The 22593-nt window shown below is 36.0% G+C and overlaps 1 protein-coding gene across 2 annotated transcripts in view; it reads right to left on the bottom strand.

The window, feature by feature from the left end:
- The window catches only part of LOC109621236 (uncharacterized), a 124487-nt gene that overhangs the window by 65697 nt on the left and 36197 nt on the right, over positions 1-22593 (bottom strand). For both annotated transcript variants that reach the window (XM_029865744.2, XM_062850775.1), the window contains exon 3: positions 6898-7004. In XM_029865744.2, coding sequence (XP_029721604.2) covers positions 6898-7004 — 107 coding nt within the window. The remainder of the gene's footprint in view (positions 1-6897; positions 7005-22593) is intronic.

The following is a 22593-nucleotide window of genomic DNA, read 5'->3' as shown; positions in this document are numbered from 1 at the left end:
AATTTATTTGTATATCAAATGCTTTGTGAAATATCGTAGCCCTTCGAAGAATGATATCCCTACTGGAACTCAGCCTTCTCGCAACTTCAGGGTTGGATAGCGAATGAAAATTCAAAATAAAATTTTAATTTTCGAGGATATAACCAACATCTGATCGACAGGTATGTTATAACTCATATTACCCGAACTGGCTCCGTTTCCACTTCAAAGCGTTCTAAGCCGCAAACAACACCAACACTTAAGGTTGAAGGATTCGTCATTGACATTATCGTCATCATTGAAATTTCGAAAGCAGTTTTCTCGTTTAAAACTGAAATTTTTGCAGAAAAAAAGTATTCACTGTTTCGCGTGTGGAGAATGAAGCGCAGTGAATACATTTTCAATGCAAACATTAAAGTTTTGAGCGAGAAAACTGCTTTCGTATTTTTAATTATGGAATCCTTCAACCTTAATACTGGGAGCCGAGATGAGGTGTGCGAATTAAAACTCTGCGCGCCACACACGCTGCTACTAAACAGCACACCCTACTAGAAAGAGGTGAGTATGTGCAATCGGTAGTGTGTTTTACACTTACTTTGCGCTGGAGGCACTTGTCTCTTGTGCTTGGCACTGTGCTTCACTCTTCGCAAGATTGGTGTAAGTTCTAATCAAATGATCCATCATTTGTAAGTGCTTTAATTTTTATAAGCGTTTTTTTTGTTGAAAGCATCAAACGAATGCACAGTGGCAAGCACAGTCCCAAGCACTGTGCATAACTCTCTGCGTCGTAAAGAGTAGAGCTAGTGCTACGATTTGTCTCTCGCACAGTTACAAAATGCTCTCACTCAAAAGTCTCCGTCTCTCGGCAGAAACGGGAGGCAAGCACATGAGATTGTGTGAAACACAGGCTTTTTTCGCACCGCACTGTGCATACCGACAATCCTGACTGGGACAGGTTACACTAGTAACGGAAAAGCACGCGTATCCCAAAAAATCATATGAACCCATGGAGAAATTCATATAGGAATTCTTGAAAAAAATCTTTGCAGGAATATCTGTTAAAAATCCCATAGAGAAACCTCTAAGGAAAAATCACTGTAAAAATCTTTAATGATATTTCTGAAGGAATTACGAGACGATCTGAAGGAATATCTGGACCAATTCTAGGAAGAATCCTAGTAGGAATGGCTTGAGAAATTCTAGAATCATTTCCAGGAGGTTTCAAAGTAGAAATTGCTAGAGGAATTCCAGAATCAATACAAACAGCTATTCCTGTAAAAATACAAAGAAGAAATCCTGAAAATCCCCAGAGGAGCCCCCGAGAAATCCATAGAGAAATTCAAATATATGGAAGAGCCCTGAAAAAATCCCCGAGGAATCCCTCGCTTTACTTTTTTTTTTGATAATTCCTGGAGGCAAAAATCTTGTACAAATCTTGGACAACGTCATGCAGAAATACCAGCAAGAATTTCTGGAGGATTTGCAGCAGGAGTTCCTGAAGAAATCCCAATAAACACTTCTGAAGGTATCTAAGGGCAATGCGTGAATTGTCCTGATGGGAAATGTCTGAAGGGATTTTAAGAACTTTTTAGAGTGATCCTCTGTAAAATCCCTCGATAAATCTCCGGTAGAATTTTTGAAGAAATCCCAGCACAAATTCCTTAAGGAATCGTAACAGGAACTCCAGAAAGAATCTTTAGGGAAACCCCTACACTATTTTGTGGATAAATTTACATCGTAATTCTAAGAGGAATTATTAGAGAAATCTGCGGAGAAATCCTTAGAGGAGTTCTTGTGTACTGGACACAATTACAAGTTATTAGAAGGCACAGGATGTTGCTCACTGACAAATTGAGAGATGAAATTTGTAAAAAAAAAATCGCATTCTGGTGGGATTCGAACACATGACTCCGTATTCGGTAGACCGGTGCTTTAATCAACTAAGCCACAGAACAAGTAACGATTCTGCGGAATAGAAAGCCAAACTGATTCCGAAGCCACACCATGAACACTCCTTTTATACAAGAATTGTCAATTAGAAACATTTTGTGCCTTCTAATTATAAGTTTTTCCAGCATGTTTCAGAGTTCTTGTGCTCTTGGAAAAAGTCTTGCAGGAATACCTACCAGCGAAAATTTCTGAAATTATTACAGGAGGAATGACTGGAAAACATATTAGAGAAATATCTGAAGGGATTCATATAGAAAACTTTGGATCTCAATAGCAACAATTTGAAAAAAATATTGGGGAACTATCTGAAGGAATCCATATAGAAATCTCCGGGAGAATTCCTGGTGGAACTTCCGGAGGATTTCTACAAGCACAATTTCTTAGAAGAAACGAAGCAGAAATGCCCTCGCAGCAAGAATTTCTGGAGAAATCCCAGCACGAATTTCGGTAAAGGTCCTTTACGTCCACTTTTTAAACGACGCATTTGCCTCACTTATTGGTGAGTACAAATCTGGAGATCCGTCAATCAAAGTGGGGTGAAAAAATTATTCGATGTTCTTTGCAAGTGAACAAGCAACAAGCCCCTTTTCAGTTTTGTTGCTTTTCTAGATAGTCAGATTTATGCTCTTGAAATGTTGAATGAATTGATAGGCGGCCATTATGGTAGCCATCTTTGAACTTTAGCAACAGTGTCCTCAAGGGTTTATAATGGTGAAATACCTTAAAAAAAGTATTGGAGAAATCTCTGGAAGAATTTCGGCAGAAATTCCTGAAGCAATCCAGGCATGAATCTTAGCATATTTTTTTATAGAAATCCCACAGGATGCATCTCTGGAAAAAGGAGCATTTTTTTCATTTTTCATATTGGGACAGGATTTATTTAAAGAAGTGATTTCTTCCCCAATGTCATATGTTTATATTTATTTTATATTTTTATATTTTATATTTTATATTTATGAACGACGTTAGACGCTTATTCAGTTGCAGAGGTAAGTGAGAAACTTTCAGCCAATTAAAACGATATTAGTTTAAAAGGTTGAATACGATTTTCAACGAAAAAAAAAATGTTTTGGAAATCGATGAAAAATAAAAAAAAATTAGAAGCAATAGTTAGAACATCGCTTCCCAACTTTGGCTCTCGCGACCCCCCAGTCTGTTGTCACCCCGCTTTTCGTAGAACAATCACTGCGCGCCTGCAAACAGTTGGGGTCGCGAAACGAAGGTTGGGATACCATGCGTTGGAAGCATTTGACCTTCCTAGCAGAGGCGTCTCGTCGGTGTGTTCAACCAGTTCATTGCACAGGTATTCGATTTGGAAGAAAACAATTAGGAATTATTTCACCATCCCTTTGTCATTTTAAATTAACATAAATTATATGGATTGAATTGTATATAATCACAGAACTTAAAAAAAATGTTTTTACAAGACTTCAATACATTGCATCTCCGTTGGAACAAAAAATCTGGTGCGTACCACCCATCCCACCACTATAAGACAGTCGCCCAACCACCCACCGAGAAGCAAAACAAGCACACCGCACCGTATTGATTGATGCACCAAGAGGTAAGAAGAAGAGTTTTGACATCCAAGCGATGTGCCGTTTACATCCATCGACCAATCAGCGACGAGGATCTAATCGACGGCACACCGCTTGGATGTCAAAACTTCTTCTTCTTTTCGCTTGGTGCATCAATCAATAGTTCAACTTTTTCTGTTGAACAAGCTCTCATATATGAACGCCCCAACACACTGCAATAGGTCGGATGTTCGTATACGGCTGAAGGTGTAAATGTGTGAGATCAACCCGTTCTACAAGCGAATTTGAACAACGTTTGCTATCACATGCTGAGAGTCTCTCGTGCGCGTTTTTGTTTGACGCTAAAAATGATTCGCATAGGATTGAGTTTAAACTCATTTAAATCGCACATGACAATGCTTCCGCAGAAAACGGATTTTAGCAGAAAAACGTTTAATTACGTGAATATCGTCATTTTCTTATCCCAAAATCAAAAAGCGCTCTATGATTACAACTTAATTCTAACAGAACAATTTTTGCTAAACCGACATACCGCTGTGTGAGCCACTCTTACCGTGTTGCGTCAAAAAGCGCGGTAAACTTGCATGCAGCTTGGCGTCGGTGTGTCTCATCGTGTTCAACCTATAGATAGTAGAGTAAACATAGATCCGTGTTGATGAATCCGTTGTATCCAAACGAACTGTCAAAATCTGTATCCAAACGAGCATGACGTCACGATTTGAACAACATCAATGGAGCACATGACGTCATATTCAACTGTCGCACTCTTGAAAATTACTACTTACACGCTTGAAACATTTTAGTCAGCGGTGTCCGCGGATCTATGTTTACTCTACTATCTATAGTTCAACCCACCGGTTTGAACGAGAGAGAAAAAACGAAGGAAAAAGAGAGTCTCTCACCGTAATGCTTTCAATGCGCGTGGCTTGCGCATCAACCAACCATGCGTACCTGCTGCTGAAGCTGAATGTGCTTTCATTTGGCATGTTTTGCGTACATTATTCAGTGTTAATTAATTAGTTAAATTGTTATTAAACTTTTCCTAGCCGGGCTAGCTTGTATTGATCAACATATATTTAGTTATGTTCTGCTCCGCGAATGCGCTGAGAAAAAGCCACGCTTCAATATTTTTTGGCAAGAAATTTGAAGTGCTACCCATTTTCATTCTACACATTAGTTGTTTTCCGATAGAATGCGTTTGGGAACGTAAGATTAGTAATGGCACTGAGACCCCAGTTCCTTAATTTTCAAACAGAACTGAAAAACTTACTTTGATCGGCTTTAACATTGAACCAAATTAACCCAGATGATTGTAAGGATTAGATTGAATAAGGTCTATTTCAGAATCTTTTTCATTATCTGGAAAAGTAGTTTTATGATTGTATGTTTCGTTAATCACGTCAGACAGACATTCAAGCACCACAACATGGTGGCCATGCGAAGGATTTGTTGTTTGACGACAGCTTCCTTCCAGTAGTGGGAAGGGAAATAAACCCAAACTCCAAATATGTACCCGTATGTACCATGATAAGCTTAAACGATTGACGTTGGTAATCGAAAGGCCCCGAATTCATTTTGGCTCCAACAAATCTGCGATTATTCAGAAGAAAAGTGCACCACTTACAGTTTTGGAATGCATTATAATATATAATTCTCATCTCTCATACCTGTTCTTCAACATAAGTGTACCAAATTCCAATTTTGAATTTATCCTCAATGTTGAACAGGTCCCCTATTAGACCACGCGTCGCCTTTGCTTCCTAGGCTGCTTTGCAAATTTTGAGACTAGAAATCAGCTTTTTAGAGAAAAATAATAAAAAAAAGGATATGGTTTTTAGAAAATTAAAATTAAATGACATCTAACATAGAACCGCGATGAATATTACTTTCAGTGTATTTTTTTTTCTAATCGTCCTTCAAACATACTGGCACATTTTCAAAGACATCATTCCAATCCAACAAACCGTTTTCAAGTATCAATTTTTTGAAGATGAAATTCAGTTTTCTTTTTCATACGCTATTTTTAAAAGTTAAATGAAGAATTTTGCAAAACAAATAACATGGAACATATTTTCAGATAGAAACTCATATACTTAGGGTACGTGTGCCAACAGTAATCTCATGCTCCCATATCCCTTTCGTGACGAACCAGCACAATTGTGCTGTTGAGCGTTAGAAATTTCGCATATTTTTTCACCTGTTCAGATTTTGTTTTATGTGATGTAAACTGTTTCAATAACTCAGCCATTACTTATACTTGTTTGTGTGTAAAAAAACTTTTGTTTACGTTGCCTGTGAGATTCACCACAACAAGATATACAAAAAGTGGACAAAAACCGTAAAACATGAAAAAGTCTTGTCTGTCGCATAATTTTCATTTTCGTAGTCCAGGTAGTCAAAGCTAGAAATCGAAAGATAAAGAGTAGTTCTTTCAAATGAGATAAAATAATTGTTGTTTTGTTGGGAAATCTAAGAGTTCTGGAGAGCCAAAGTTGAGCCATTTTTATGGAGATTTCAATTTTTTGCGCTCCGTCACGAAAGGGATATCCATCCTATTCGGAAACAAGCGATAACGGCACCGATTGATTCCGTTTATTTCTGTTTTCATGCGTGCTCACTTCTAACAAAAATACAAAAAGTATGAAACAAAACAAACAACACTTTAAGCCTTGGTTTTTCGTAGGATAAATCATGCTTGATGAGGGAACCAAAACCCTATGTATGACCAAAATTTCGATTCGTGTATTGAGGTAAAAATGCTCATTATAAAAAAAATGTGCTGTTGTGTTGGAAACTTCATTACTGTGATACACTAACTTTATCTTTAATCTGACGTTATGTTTAAACAAGGACAGAATCAACTTCTCAGGTATGAACTCATGCACAATTTTTGAACGAGAGCTTTTTAATCAATTGATCAATTTTTATATCGTATAACAGGCACAAGAAAGTAAGTCTCCAACCAGGAATCTAGCCCGTTTGCCTTAGCATGGTCTTACTGAAAACCCATGGGTTTACCGTTTTTGCTATTGCAAATATCAAATATCCCTAGATGAAATATTTTCAACCGTACAGATTGGGAAACCGAAGATTCAAACCGACGATGCTAGGGAATAAAATATTTAGGATATTTTAGAACCAAGAGTCTAAATTTCATTCGACATGGTGGTAATACATTTGCTTTACAGTGCCCACTGTCTTATTGTTGACCGCCATATGTACATATATACATCATCTAAATAGATTTATATTCAAGCTGGCTTTTCCATAAAAACGATATGACTCATGAATCCATAAAACAATAACTAGTAGAACAATAAAACAAAAGCGGGATTATCCCGATATCACATCAGGACTACATAATCACTAGCAGTTCAATCGCCACAGATAATGGTAAAATCTCACAATTCATACAAGATATCAGACTTACATTGCATGTGCCAACATCTCCAGATAACGTTGTTCAGCCGAATTTTTTCCTTCCACCGCAGTCGGATGCCTTTGAAGGGGTTCCATTTTGGCGATGTTAGCTTTTGTCTGCAAAGATGAAAGAGAATATGGATATCTTGTTAATATTTTACTGCACGCTATCCGACACTCCGATAACACTCAACTGACAAAATTGGCGGCAATCAGCGCGTATTTAAGAGTTCACTACTAATTATACCGAACAATGTATCCATGGATCGAACACATGGACACCTGTGTGAATAATCAGATCGAAAGCTCGATGCTCGGTCTGTTGGTCTAATATTCTGCTTGATGTAAGTTTGTTCGAGCAACAAAACGCCTGCATGTAGACAGTTACAACCGTGTCGAAGTCCCACCACCCCTTAGAAACACGTGAATACTATCAACGATGACGTTTGAGCGAATACTACCATACCTATACAGAAAAGCCGACAACAACAATAATTAACAACAATGACGATCAATCCATCACTGCGCACTTGAACCACCACCATTTAAATTAAAAAAAAATGTATAGGTATTGTTGTTGCTGAAAGCTTCGTTTGTATAGGTATTTAAATTGCTAAAACGAACCCAGACACTAGACTGGAAACAACTAACTGCTACTAGTTTGATTGTAAGCACCACGTCCGCGCTGTGCCGCATGGAGGCAAGTCAAGACAGTCAAGCAATGGGCAAACAGCCGCCTGCTGTCGCGCCCCCTTTTCCGAGGGCTTACTTTATCCGGTCGGTGGTAGCGATCGCGTTGCATGTGAGGCACTAAACAGGGGAGCAGAGGTGGAGGAACAGAGAGTTGTTTTGATGTGATGATAGAAGAATTCAATATCGAGGAGAATGTTTAACCTTGAAATGCAGCGCCGTAGATGCTATATCGTAACAGGCAGCGACGTTGTATGTAGCAACATTATTATATTTTCATTATTCAAAGAGCACATGATGAAATGATAAATACATGAGGAAAATTGAAGCATATTATTACACAAAACGTTCATAGAATTTCTGTTCACTATCTTCGACAGTGATTCCCAAATTACTAAATTCGGCCCATTTTCTCAGTTCTTCAAATGTTTGGCAGTTCGTCTTCTATTCTCTTTGGCGTAACGTCCCCATTGCGACAAAGCCTCCTACTCAGCTTAGTGTTCTATGACCACAGTTATTAACTGAGAGCTTTATCTGCCAATGTCCATTTTGTATGCGTGTACCACGTGGCAGACACGAAGATACTCTATACCCACGGAAGTCAAAGAAATTTCCATTACGAAAAGTCCTTGGACTGACCTGGAATCGATTACGTCACCCTTAGCATGGATAATTTGCATACCAGTATCTCTCTACTTCTGCTTCGTTCAACGATTTCCAATAGAAACGAAGCATTTTTTCATCATTATTAAGGCTTGCAATACATTGAAGATGCACAACAAGCATTTAAACGGCTAGACCAACAATGCGACAATATTGAAAATACCTTTGGCTATCAACTTTAAAGTTTAGTCCATATTGAAGCATCTGACCTAATACCAACCGATCAGTGTTTATCGACTCGAAGTTACCGCTCGAAAATCTCTATACTCGTAGTGCAAGATCTTTATCCTATTCTGTTCAAGTAGGGACTAACCTATGTCGCATTGGGTGGATTGTCGCAACAACTGCAAGTTGAAATTCGTCAACATGCCAAATGTATTTTTTTTTTGTTATTTTTGATTTCTCGATCCAGGGCAAGATATGACGGAATGCGGTAGGCTTTGTAAAATAATTCAGCGGTCTCCAGGTAGGCTAGTGCTTAAGGCTATGTATCGCCAATTGTGTTCTAACAACAACTAATTTCGAATTCGAACGCTAAATTTTGTTGTAGAGCGATTTTAAAGTTCCATAAAATTTCCAATGAATTGTGACGCTCATGCGTCCACTATTTAAAATGTGACAAATCGGCGTTGTGTTTTTTCAACAAGTTTCGGAACAAACAACCTGCTTTTATTTACCTATCTAATAGTACACTATAATACATGTTCATTAGCTGCCAATTTTCAATATTGTAAAAAATTCACCTGGGACAGCTATCTTCCACCGGTAGTGCAGGATTATACAGCTATCTGCTCGGTCGCCTTTCGTTGCAATTCTGAGGTTTTGAATAAAAGTAAGTAAACCCAGAATTTTCAGCTTTATTTCGACGATCTCCGAAGAAAACTTCCCAAATCAAATCATCATGTTACAGATTATTTCAGAAAATATTCCATGTGTTCCTCCAAAAGTGTCACAAAGAAATCTTTAACGAAATCTGGCATGAATCGCAGCAAAAATTCCTCCATAATTTTTCACAAATAATTTCAGAGATTGTTGGAGACGTTCACTCAGGGATTACTTCAGAAATTCCTCTCGATATTTATTCAGAAATTTCTCTAGATATTCGTATGTAGAATCTATTGGAGATTTCTTCAGAAAATCTACCAAAATTTCTTTAGAAATTCTTCTAAAAAATCTTCTGAAACAATAATATAGAAAATAGTATTCTGTCAAAAATTCCCTCACGGATTCTTTCAAAAAAAATTCCATGGATTCATTCGGAAATTTTCTTTAGAGATTTATTTAGAAATTTCTCCTATTCAACAAATTTCACAATATTTTTTTTTCTTCAAAGCATCTTGCATGATTTACTTCTAAAATTCTTCATTTTTTTATAGAAACTTATCCATGAATTTAAGCAACAATTCCTCCAGGTATTCTTTCAAAAATTTGTGCAGAGATTAGAGACGAACCAGCCAAGGGCTGAAAATCTCTCAAATAAAGATAAATCAATCAATGTGCAGAGATTCCTTCAGAAATTTCTCAAGAAATATATTCGCCCTTAATAAAACTTTCAGCGATGCCCTCAAAAACTATTTCAGATAAATGTTTTAAAAGTTTCTTCCCTGGTTACTTTGTAAATTCTTCCAAGGATTTCATCAGAAAGTTACAGAAGTTTCACAAAGAGTTGTATAATAAAGTTATAAATAAGTTTCTGCAGAAATTCCTCCAGTGATTTCTTTAGAAAATCCTTCTGAGATTTACCATATTTTTTTCGGGACTTTCCTAGTTTTTTTTTCCGAAAAATCCTTCGGAAATTCATTTAAGCATTTTTTTCAAACGATCTTTCAAGGATTTGTTCAAAAACTTTCTCCGGTGTTTGCTTTAGCAATTGCTCCAGATAATTTTATTTTTGAAAATCAGAATTTCTGTCAGAAAATCTTTCTGGGACTTTTTTAGAAATTCCTACAGGGACTCTTTAAAAAAATGTGAGTTCCATTCGCAAAATTTCTGCAGGGATTCCTTAAGAAACTGCCTTAGGGGTTCCTTCAAAAATTTCCGAGAGATTTTATCAGAAAATTCCCCATGGCCTTCATTGTAAATATGGCTAATATTCTCCAGAAATATCTCCAGATATTCTTCCATAGATTTTTTTACACATTTCTCCAAGGATCACTTTGAAAAAAACTTTCACAGATTTTTAGATAATTCTTTCATGGACCCTTGCTGAAATCCAACCTAGGATTCTTTTAAAAAATCTATCACGACTTCCTGAAAAAAAATCCCAGGGATTCCCGGGTAGAGGCTAATGGCAAACAAAGGAAAAAATAATAACTGGTTTTGCCATCATATCTCGTTTTGCCATTCTTCTGTTATTATGAAAAACTTAAAATGGCAAATCAATAGCAAAATATACAATCATAGCAAATCTTGCCATTGATATGTTATTCATGAATAATGCTAAATAACACATCAACAACAAAAATTACTATCATGGTAAAACTTACAATTTAGCACCTTTTATAATAAATTGTATAAAATATCAAAACAATAACATAAGTTACATTCCTAGCTAATTTTGCCATTATTTTGATATTGTGAGAAATTATTTATAAACATTAGGCACCATAACATATTTTACGTATATTAAAAGTAAAGCATTAACTATTATATTGTATATTTCAAGCACAGACAAACAGACGTAACACTCTGATAATTCCCATCGTTCACCGATTTAACGATCTTCTTCAAAATTTGATAGTTGGCCAACTGCCCAACCGTGGCGCTCGCATAGTTTTTGTTCGAGTTTGACGTTTGCTCACCACCGCCACCTAGTTGGTGGTTGGCCAAACATAGTCCTTTTAGCATTGGGCGAATATGTTTCCGTGACTATGATTTGAATCGTAAATTGTTCGAAGTGTTACGTCTGTTTGTCTGTGTTTCAAGCATAACTTTTCAATTCGACGTATCTCGCAAAAGTAAACAAATCCGCTGTGTGTTTGATTCGCAATGGATTCTATTTGATGCACATCAATTTATGTTAATTTAGAACTCAAACAATTAAAGAGTATACACAAAATAATACTGTTTTTACATTGATTGATGAACTTAAATTTTATTGAAGAAAAAAAAAGAAATAGCTCATTTTACCTTCCTTCTGCTACTTTGAAATGATAACTGAATCTACCATTATTTTAAAATTGAATTTGAACAACTAAACCTACCATTATTTTGATCGCCACATAAACAGCTAAATTTGTTCTTATTCTGTTATCAATAACTCAAGAATGTCATATTTTGTTATTTACCGATAACAATTAATTTGGGTCTTATTTTGTTATCAATATCTCAATAATAACTTATTTTGTTCTTCAATTTAATTCGCATGCTTTACCATTACTTTGTTATTATAATGGCAAAATAAGTTATTTTTAAGTTTTTCTGCTACCAAAATTTTGTTATTATTTTTGTTATTTTAACTCTTATTTCAAACAAACAAATAACACATTTTGCCATTCAAACATTCTGTTTTAATGGTAAAATTTGACATTCTTTTGCCATTAAGCTCTACCCGGGTTCCTAAAGAAATTCTTTCAGGAACTCCTTTGGAAACTCCTCTTAGATTTATTTTAAAAAAATCATCCCGGAAATTCTAAAGAAATTCAGTCAGAAATCATTTAAACTTTAACATGTCCTTCAGAAATTTCTCCAAGAACTCCTTCAGAAAGTCATGCACGTATAGCTTCCAAAAATGTTGCATAGATTCTTTTGGAAAATACTTCAATAATTTCTTTCAAAAAATCTTGCATAGGTTGTTCCAGAATTGCATCTACGAAATTGTTCATAGAGATTCCTCCAGATTTTTTCAAAGTATTCATTTAGAAAACCTTCCTAAGAACATTCTCGAAAAACCCCTATTTTTTTTTAGAAAATGGTTCACCGATACATTGAGAATCAGAAATTCAGAACTACTTCAATTTTTTCTCAGAAGCTTTTTATGAATTTTCTCCAAGGATTGCTTCAGAAATTCTACAAGAGATTATTAAGTAAATTCCCAAGGTTTCTATACATTCCTCTAGATATTCCTTCAATGCATTTCTCTTCCAGAAATTGCTCCAAAAATTTCTTAAGAAAGTTTTAGAAAATCCTCAAAGGTTTCCTTCACATTTTTCCTACAGATTCTTTCAGAGATTCTTATAAGGATTCTTACGGAAAGGCTGGAAGATATTCTTGCAAGGATTCCTGTAGAAATTCACACATATGTATATCAGTGCTGACGCGATGCCACTTTTTGCGCGCCAAAGCGTGATTGCCGCCAAAAAGCGTTGTTCGGAAAAGTAGTAGCAAACAAGTATAGCTTTCGATTTCTGCCGAAAGAATTAAGTTTTGACAAGTTTTAGTGTAGTTATGATTTTTGAAGCTCAAATGGTCGGCGTTAAGTCAGAGAAGACCATGTGTCTTTTACTTAGTTTCTAGAAAAACGACTTTAAAGTTTGCAACTCTATAAGTTTTGAGTTTTCCAACAAATGTTCTTAAATTTTTGCCATAAATCTTAATAACTATTCATCACAGCATCGCTTTGTATTGATCGCGATAAAACGTAAAATAAAGCTTGGAACCGAGAAATTGCTAAGTAATTGATTGTACTTAGTCCACTCTGACTGAACGGTTTTTGGAAAATCTTCAATCAACTACAGTTCACACTCAAGTTTTTACATATTTGATGAAAAAATAATGCACAAGTAGGACAACAGTTAATAGGAGTAGTGTAAAATGTAAGCAGGAAGTTTAAAATTTGATATTTCTGTTATTACACTGTTGGTTACCATTTTCAATGTTTATGTTCAGTTAGAGTGGACTAAGTACAACAGTTTAATATCACATTAAGGGTAGTCAATTAATGAGCTATTTAAGAATTCTTAACTAACAACTTTTGAATGTATTTTCATAGTTCGGTACGTTTTTGAAATATTGTAGTTACACAGTTCATAATAATTTATTCAGAGGACCGGCATTTTTCAACAATTCGTTCAGACAGAGTGAACCAAGTACACAATTCTTAAATAATCGGTAAAATCAATTTCATCATGAAACGGGTATTGGTACATTTCAATATGATGCCCAACAGCTACTAAACAAACATATTTTGATTTGGAAAGGATTACGGAGAATAAGGTAATTTCAACTATTTTTCTTAGAGACACATGGTCCACTCTGTCTGCACGCGAAATGCCACAATATGCTTCAACACGATGATCTGTAAAATACGATATTGACCACAATAAAATGGAATTTAACGTGCTTTCTTGGTCAAAAATTATCATAAAATGCGTTAGGGAGTCATACGATTTGGAAACGTATCACATTTTAATGATAAACTATTTTATTTGTTGGATTTTAACCAATACATATTTTTTCAACTCTGTTGATACCAAGCATATGGTCCACTCTGACTGCACACTGTTTTCGATTTTTGCAGCTCAATCAAAAGAAAATTTTGCTATAACTCTCGTTAATTGTAACATTAAGAAAATTGGGTGAATGTTCCATGTAGCTTAAGTAAGTCTTAATCAAATACCCTAAAAATCTAATTTTCGTCAATTTTGTTAGTTGGTCCCCTCTGACTTAACGCCGACCAAATATAGTCGAAAAACACCAAATTGATTTGATTCACCTCTTAATTTCAATGGATTTGGCTGAAATTTTGACCAATTATTTCTTTTAGGATGCCAATCAAAATATGGGGGTGGACTTGAGAATCAGAGAACATTTTTGAAAAGCTGGACAGGCCTAATGTATATGTATTTTCTTAGAACTTCCTCCAAGTGTACCTCTAGGAATTTCTTCATGGATTGCTCCAGGAATTCATTATAATTATCCGATAGCCAACTTTGAGCTGTTATATCTTCGGATTCCATGAACCGAATGCAATGAAATTTTTATCATGGCTAGTATAATGAACTTTGAAAAACATTTGACTTGATTTAAAATTATTAATAAGAAAAAAAGTTAAAGCGGTTTCATTCATTCTATGTTTTTTTAGTAAATTTATCTATTTTTCGTATGCATCCCATTACTTTTTCAATTTAATGCCAACCATTTGGTTGCTTTTTTTCGAAACATGAATATATTTGAGTCAATTAGAAGGAATTTAAATGAACTGTAACACAGTGAAACAAAAATTAACTATTGTTCTGTCTCAAGAGTAAACTTATGTGTCTCTGATAGATTTTGGGCTGCTGATCCCAATCCGGGCTCAGATTTGCTCTAGCACGTCATAATTTTGAGCTATACCTCTATTTTTAGGGTAAAATACACGATTTTGGGCTTTTTTTGACAGCAAACCATTAAGCATGGATATATTTTTTTAGCAATTAAAGGGCAAATTGGTCAGTTAACATCTAAATTAACGACTCATGCAACATATTTGTTTCACCAAATAAAATTTGACTCATTTAAGCATTCTATGTTAGTAAGCAAACTTGCACGCAACTTTTGGAGGGTGACTTGTATGGGAAATAACGCACCTAACATAAATCGTTTAAAACCATTAAATTTGATTTGGAAGAACGAAATATTTTGCATAAGTCGTTAATTTAACGACAAATTTTGCATGAGTCGTTAAGGTCCTTAATTTAAGGACAAACGTCTTGAAATCCCGCTTCATCATTGCATCGAAACTTCAGACGCACAAATCTCAAGAAGCAAGCTTCAAACAACAATATATTTCATTATTTTGTTCTTGCTCACTTGTAATTAGCTTAAAATGAAAAGCTCAGGTGCACTGGTTTTGTTTACGAAGAGATTTGTGCCCTCGAAATCGTGAGTAGGTGCCAAAGCCAGCCATTATGGCGGCCATTTTGGGATTCTAACAAGTCTGTCCTTTTTTTTTTTTTTTTTTTTTTTTTTTTTTTTTTTTTTTTTTTTTTTTTTTTAAACCCTCCACTGACCCCCATACCAAAGAGCTCTCACATCGAGCCCCCTGGTAATGGACACTTGCTAAAAAAAAAGTTAACATTCGCGGAGATAAGTAATACTAATAAAGTGAAATCCCAGTGGAACTTAGTTCCTTTGAAGGGATTCACATAGCAGTAAAAAAAAATTAAGACTACAAAAAACAACTAAATATTTACTTAATTCGTGATAACGAGTGTGGCTACAGTATTCAAATGACTAAATTAAAATAACTAAAATAACTAAAATGTAGGGAAAAACTAGCAGGAGCCAGAAAAACCTACATATGCTAATTGGTTGACACGTTAAAATATATGTTCATTTACCTTCTGTGATATGTACTGTTTCAGTTTGCTTTTGAATAATATGCAGTTATGAATTACTTTTAAATCGCTAGGAAGTGCGTTAAACTTTGATGGACCATAATGTTTAATACGTGTGAGACCTATATTCGTGTATGCTCTACTTTTCACTAATTCGTTTGCATGTCTAGTATTCTGTAGAGTAGCCCTTGTTGAGAATATTATGTTTTTGCGAAAACTATGGTTGAATAAAGAATTATGTACATACATGATTGTTTGACAATCGCGCAACCCTAGAATAGGAATTATTTTGTGATGTTGACTTGTGTAAAGTGAGGTTGTCGGATACAAGTGAGGAAGATTGAAGATTACTTTTACACATCTGTTCTGCAACGTCTGCACTCTTTTTAATTTTGACTTAGCGGCATGACCCCAAACAATAATTAAATACTGAATTATGGAATGAATGCATGCATTATAAAATTGTAGCAAAACTTCGTTGGGCACGAAAGATCGCACTCTTTTCATAAGACCACATAAGGATGAGATTTTGTTAGAAACATGCTTAATATGAGTGTCCCAAGTAAGACATGAATCTATGTGCAAACCTAAGTATTTAAAAGATAGCACTTTTTCAATATGAAAGTTGTTAATACATGGATCAGAGTGTTGAGGAATGGATTTGCGTAAAGAATGAAAAACCATATATTTTGTTTTGCTGAGATTTAAAGAGAGATGATTGCCATTGAAAAACTCCAGGAGGGTAGCCAGATCTGATTCAATGTCTTTTATTATGGATTGTATTCTAAAATGAGGGTAGAAAAGAGCTGTGTCGTCTGCAAAGAGTCTAGGGGTTCCATAAAGTTTCAAATTGCCTAAATCATTAATGAAAATTAAAAATAAAAGGGGACCAATGTTACTCCCTTGAGGAACTCCAATATCAATGGTGCGTAAGCTGCTTCGAACACCATTTAGAACAACAAATTGTTTTCGTTCTGAGAGATAACTTTTGATCAGGTCATTGGCCAAACCTCTTATGCCATACCGCTCGAGTTTTTTAAGCAAAATGTCATGGTTGATGGTATCAAATGCCTTCTTTAGGTCAATAAACAATCCCCCCACTATCTTTTTTTGATCAATTTCACAAATCAGATCATCTATCAACTCTACAATAGCGTTTGACGTACCACATCCATCCCTAAATCCATATTGTAGTTTGTACAACACGTTATTAGCACTAAAGAAGTTTGCGAGCCGATTGGTCAAAAGTTTTTCAAAAAATTTATTAATTACTGAGAGTGTTGAGATTGGACGGTAATTGGAAGGATCGTAAGTGTCACCAGACTTAAAGATGGGGGTCACCTTGGCTATTTTCAAAACATTTGGGTATGTGCCAGTTACCAAAATTCTATTGAAAAGTTTGGAAAGCATATTTGAAAATGATCCTATATTGGCTTTTAGGAGATCAGCTGAAAGGTTATCATGTCCACGGCTTTTCTTAACATCCAACTGGCTTATTAATATACTTACTTCACTCACGTTAGTTGGCCGCAAGAAAATAGAATTACTGACTGTCCACATGTTTCAAAACATCGAAATTGTTCTGTGGGAGCTTATTAGCTAAGTCATTGTGTGTCAGTCAACACCTCAACTACATCCCGATCCGAATGTAAAACCGCACCATCAATTCGTAGTTTCACTTGTTCAACAACTTTTGAACGACCAAAAATTTCATTAACCTTTTTCCACACATTAGAATGGCTAGAGGTATTAAGAATATTTTCGTAGTACTCGCGTTTACAACGTATTTTAGCTGCTTTAACTTTTTTTGAAACATGGACCAACATATCTTTAGATCTAACGTCGTTAGGATCATTTTTAGATTTTTTAAGGTATTGATTCTTCAATTGTATCAACCGCCAAAGGCTGTAAGTCATCCATGGACAATGATCCCCTTTCAATCGAACAATTTTAGTGACAGATCTTGTACACTCATTTAAAAGCCTGTTATATGTGTCTATGAGGGTGTTCAAAGCAGCATCAACGTCTTCAGTTACTTGAAAGTCATTTAGAAATACAGAGAATTCATTGTGCAGTTTAACACGATCAACAATATTCATATTCAGTTGCTGCTGTTTTTTATCATTGCCTAAGGAAATTGACGAAATGATTGGAAGATGATCACTAATCTCATTGAAAATCGTATGATTGTGAAGCTTTGCAGCATGCTCAATTGGACATATAAAATGGTCTAAAATATTCTTGCTAGCAGGACGTGTTGCAATTGTGTTCGTACACACATAACCATAGGACTCTAAAAAGTTTTTATATCTGTTTACCACGTTATTATTATGCAAATTAATAGGTACATTCACGTCGCCAATTATGAGAAACGGTTTTGACGGAGTTGCAGTCAATAACCAACTTTCAACAATATTCTGGAATTCGGAGTAGTCAAACGAAGGTGGACGATAGATGCCAACGGTATTAAAAGTATTTCCTTGAAGTTTAAGTTCCAAATGTATATAGTGTAAGCCGCTAATAGTTTGGGTTTTAATCAGTTTATAATCTAAGGAAGTTTTCACGAATACAGCTAAACCACCTGCGGAATTATCACGACAGGAGAAGAACGCACGATAGCCAGGAATATTGTAAATTGTACTATTTTGTTTTTTCATCATAGTTTCACCAACAACAATAACATCAATATCCATACCACACTCATTTACAAAATAAATTAACTCATCAAATTTTTCCATATCGTTCAACCCTCTAATATTCCACTGAATAACATTTAAACAATTAGTGACAACTCTTACATATTTTTTATTGAAATCAGACAAACAATCGTAATAGGTATTTTGGATCATAGAAGTTGTTGAATCCATTTTTAATCATATTAAAATCCAAAAAAACAATAAAACATAAAAGATGAAAAGTGTGATAAACATCACTAATGCGTGCTTTTCTTACGTTTCGGTGAGGGAGTATGCTCACTGTTTACAATATGCATAGGACGAATAAAGTGGTTCATAACGCGATTGAGATCTTCTCTATTTTTTACCAATTCCGGCTTGCTATTTTCATCCTTTTTAACCAATATGGTACCGCCCCTTCCAGCCCAAATGTATTTGACATTAAGCAATTCTTTCGATTCTCTAAGCTCTTTGAGCAGTTCCAATGATAAAGGACTTAACTCGTCACGCAAGGTCACGGTTGTTGCTTTCCCATTCACCGCCAATTTTGAATCAATCACAGTAGACATTAGATTCCCATACTGCTTTTTCTTATTGAACACGACTTCTTTTGATTCCTTATCAGCGTCCTTAAATTAACTTGCAAAAATGGAAGTTTCCAAAATACACTAGGTTGAAGAGAGGCAGGCCCCAGTTTTGATGGGAATGTAGAGGCAAAAGAAAAAAAGAAGAAAATGCCAATAGAATACAGTACGCTTCACCTCTAAATAACGATTAAAGTGCAAGTTCATCTGAAAATGATGTAAGTCTATTATTTTATACTAAGTCAAGCATTGTTATTTACAAGTTTGTTCCGATTTACACTAGTTGATCAATAATCAATGAAAAATGTCCTCAACGTTTCAGTGTAGTCCTATGAAGAGGCCAGTTTGTATTTTCATTTCCTTTCAGAAAAAGAACCAAAGCACTCAAACTTCTACAAATTCGTCAGGACCGGAGATAGAACTTAGGTTACAATCTTAAATACCACGCAACGACACGCAACTACATGTAATGCTCCCTTCAAACAGCTTCCAAAAGGAATTCCGTTCAACTACTCGATATTTCCATGAATCCCTTTAATATCGACTAGTTGAGGCAGAATCGTATAAAATTCAACATGACCAAAATAGATGACCGATCAAAACCGATGCATCAACCCTATATGAAACTGTGCAAATTAGGTAGGTATACAACGTGAAAACTCACGTTTCCCCAGCGGTGATTCTAAGACACAACCAATCCAATCGACGACCACGTTGTTTGCGCCGTTTTAGCTGGAATAAATATGATTCAGTCTAATTTATTTGTTTTGATAGAAATTGTAGGATCCAATCGTATACAGACGAGACGAGGTTGCATTTTCTGCACGTCGACGAGCGGACGTAAACACTAAACAGTTTACCGATGGTGTCAGGCCATTCGGCCGAAGGTCATTAGGCCGAATGGTCATTAGGCCGAATGGTCATTAGGCCGAATAGTCATCAGGTCGAATATCATTGGGTCTTCTTCTTGCCGTTACGTCCCCACTGAGACAAAGCCTGCTTCTCAGCTTAGTGTTCTATGAACACTTCCACAGTTATTAACTGAGAGCTTCCTCTGCAAATGACCATTTTGCATGTGTGTATCGTGTGACAGGCACGAAGATACTTTATTGATGCTGAATCTACTGATATTTTACTCATGATTTTTTCCTTCTTTTAAATATAAGCTGTTCTTTCTAGTATCATTGCTAAAATAGTTTTTGGCGCTAAAACTGCTGATATTCAATTCATAAATTTTTCCTTCTTTAAAACATAGGCTATTCTTTCTAGTTTCATTGTTAAACTAGTTTTCGGCAAAAATTGTTGGAAAAGGTAAAAACAACGGCTAACTTTCAATTCGTCCTGATGACCATTCGGCCTAATGACCATTCGGCCTAATGACCATTCGGCCTAATGACCATTCGGCCTAATGACCTTTGGCCTAATGGCCTTCGGCCTAATGACCCAGCATCTTTACCGATCAATTCGCTGTCGTTGTGTTGAAATAAAACAGAAGAAATGAAGTTGGCGAGAAATAATGTTCAACATGCCTGCTTTTTGGATTAATTATTCGTTTGACAATTGCTCAATTAGGCAATCCGAAGAATTACTGAAGCATATTAAGGTTTCTATTATCTTGAAGGGAGCCGTACAACTGCCAGCTATCTCGCTGGGTGTCTCCTCCTGATAAGCTAGTGCGGGAAACGAAAACTACGAAGAGGCGTTATCAGTGGTGCTTTGTTATACTGAACGATTCACAGCCTTTCCGCGAAAGATAAAACAAGTGCACGCTGGGAGTGGTATGAAATCTAATTCGATGAAATCTCCGCACGTTAGATTGTGCGTCAGATTTACCGTACAGCATAAATCAATTGATTATTATACTGCCGTTTTACGCCAAATTGTCCCATGTTATATGGGAATCCCATATAATATGGGGCAATTATGCATAGAACGGCATTATAATAGTTCATAATATTATATTATAATATTATATATTCCATCTTATATTTTTTTCTGAGCTACCATGCCTAGGGTGACGAGTTTAATTCCTAGTTTGTTCAAGAACTTTTCGTAATTTCTCTGATTCCTTGGGCATAGAATATCTTCGTGCCTGTCACACGATATACACATGCAATGGTCATCGGCAGAGGAATCTCTCAGTTAAAATTTATTGAAATGCTCATAGAACACTAAGCTAAGAAGCAGGCATTGTACCAGTTGGGACGTTACGCCAAGAAAAAGAAGAAGCAGATGTTAGGGGTTTACAAAGATAATCAGAGAATGATACGATCAGATAAGGGACAATCAATTGTGCAGAAAACGATAGTAAATACTAAGCAAATGAATATTAAGCAGATGACCACTACCAGCTTCACTTCAACTCACTCGCTAATAACACCGAAACAAACCTAGAGATTGCACGAATCAACTAGTTCTGCAATCACCCTACGCTAATGCGACACCATCCAGCACATGGTGTGAGATGCCGGCAAATAAAGACTTGGCATTTGATACCGGTTAGAACCAGAAGTACCCACAGTAGACGGGGAAATGCGTTTCAAATCGTTAATTCGTTCCGCTTCACCTTCGTTTAACTCTCACCAGAATCTGTTAGTGCGGTGGTGGTGCGGAGAACAGCATTGCGCCGGTAACTATAAGAGGGGTGAGTGTAGTAGTCTAGCTTCGCGCATCCAGCGATAACCTTTGGCGTTGATGTGACACTAAGTTCATCATCACAGGGAATCTTCAGAGTATAAGCAGTTACACAATAGAAAATGGTGTTGGATGCATTTGATTAGAACACTTTTGATTTGGCTTTCTATGAGAGGAAAATATGGACTACACTCATAAACTCATTATACGAGAGCAGTAACGAAATCTTCAAACAAGCGTTAGATCCAAAGGCTCACGGGTGCGCAACAACGTGTTTCGCATGTTTCTTTCAATGAAAAAACTTTCATGAAGATAGAAACTCGTTTTCTTTGGTTAAAAAGGCGAGAATTGATTTTTCGAGTTTAAGAAATGTTTGGAGGTACAGTCAGATTTATTTAATGAACCAAAATCTAAATAGTAAACTCAAACGAGAAATCTGTGCTGTTGTACGCCAGTGAAACCTGGTTTGTATCAGTGGAGAACACTCAACGGCAACAATTCGTGAATGATAGCCATACAATTGGATATCCAACGCGGAGCTCCATCATCAAAAGTCGATTGCAATGAAAATTCTAAAAAAAAAAGAGGCGAATCGGCCACACGCTACGTTTGGAGCGAACACCTAATTTGCAAGTAAGCGTTGAATTGGAAGCTAGCAGGATTTTGACCTGGCCACAGGTCAATGCCGGGTAAGCAATCATCTAGGGTGGAGATCTTTCACTTCGGCTATCTGTATCCAGTGAAACTGAAAGTGAGTAATCATTTCCGAATAATTTCCTTTATTCCGATATCTACTAATAGATTAAGATGTAAGACTAAAGCATAAGTACAAATACAGGGGGTTCACTATAGGCAAAGAGTCCAACTTTAATTCAAACACCGTGATAACCTATCTCTGATCCAAAGTCAAAACAACAAATCCGGTTTACGAATTTGGCTTGCGTACAAAATTAATCATACACCTTGATTAAATCTGAACCCGACCAAACCCTCGTGATTAATATCTATTAATATCATTAAAAATAATCGAAAAATAATCGGGGCATCGTCATCTATCAAAATCCGAACATATTACAATAACAATATAAAATAAAACACTGCATGATAAGCAAAGCATACCTACACGCAACTGAAGCGTCTCTTTGCAAATCACCAGAGCCCGAAACCCGGCCGGTATAATCGAATTTATCAAAGGTAAGACACG

Source organism: Aedes albopictus, chromosome 2 (assembly GCF_035046485.1).
Source record: "Aedes albopictus strain Foshan chromosome 2, AalbF5, whole genome shotgun sequence".
Lineage (NCBI taxonomy): Eukaryota > Metazoa > Arthropoda > Insecta > Diptera > Culicidae > Aedes > Aedes albopictus.
Note: the sequence above shows the minus strand (reverse complement) of the source record. Positions and strands in the feature narration are given on the sequence as shown.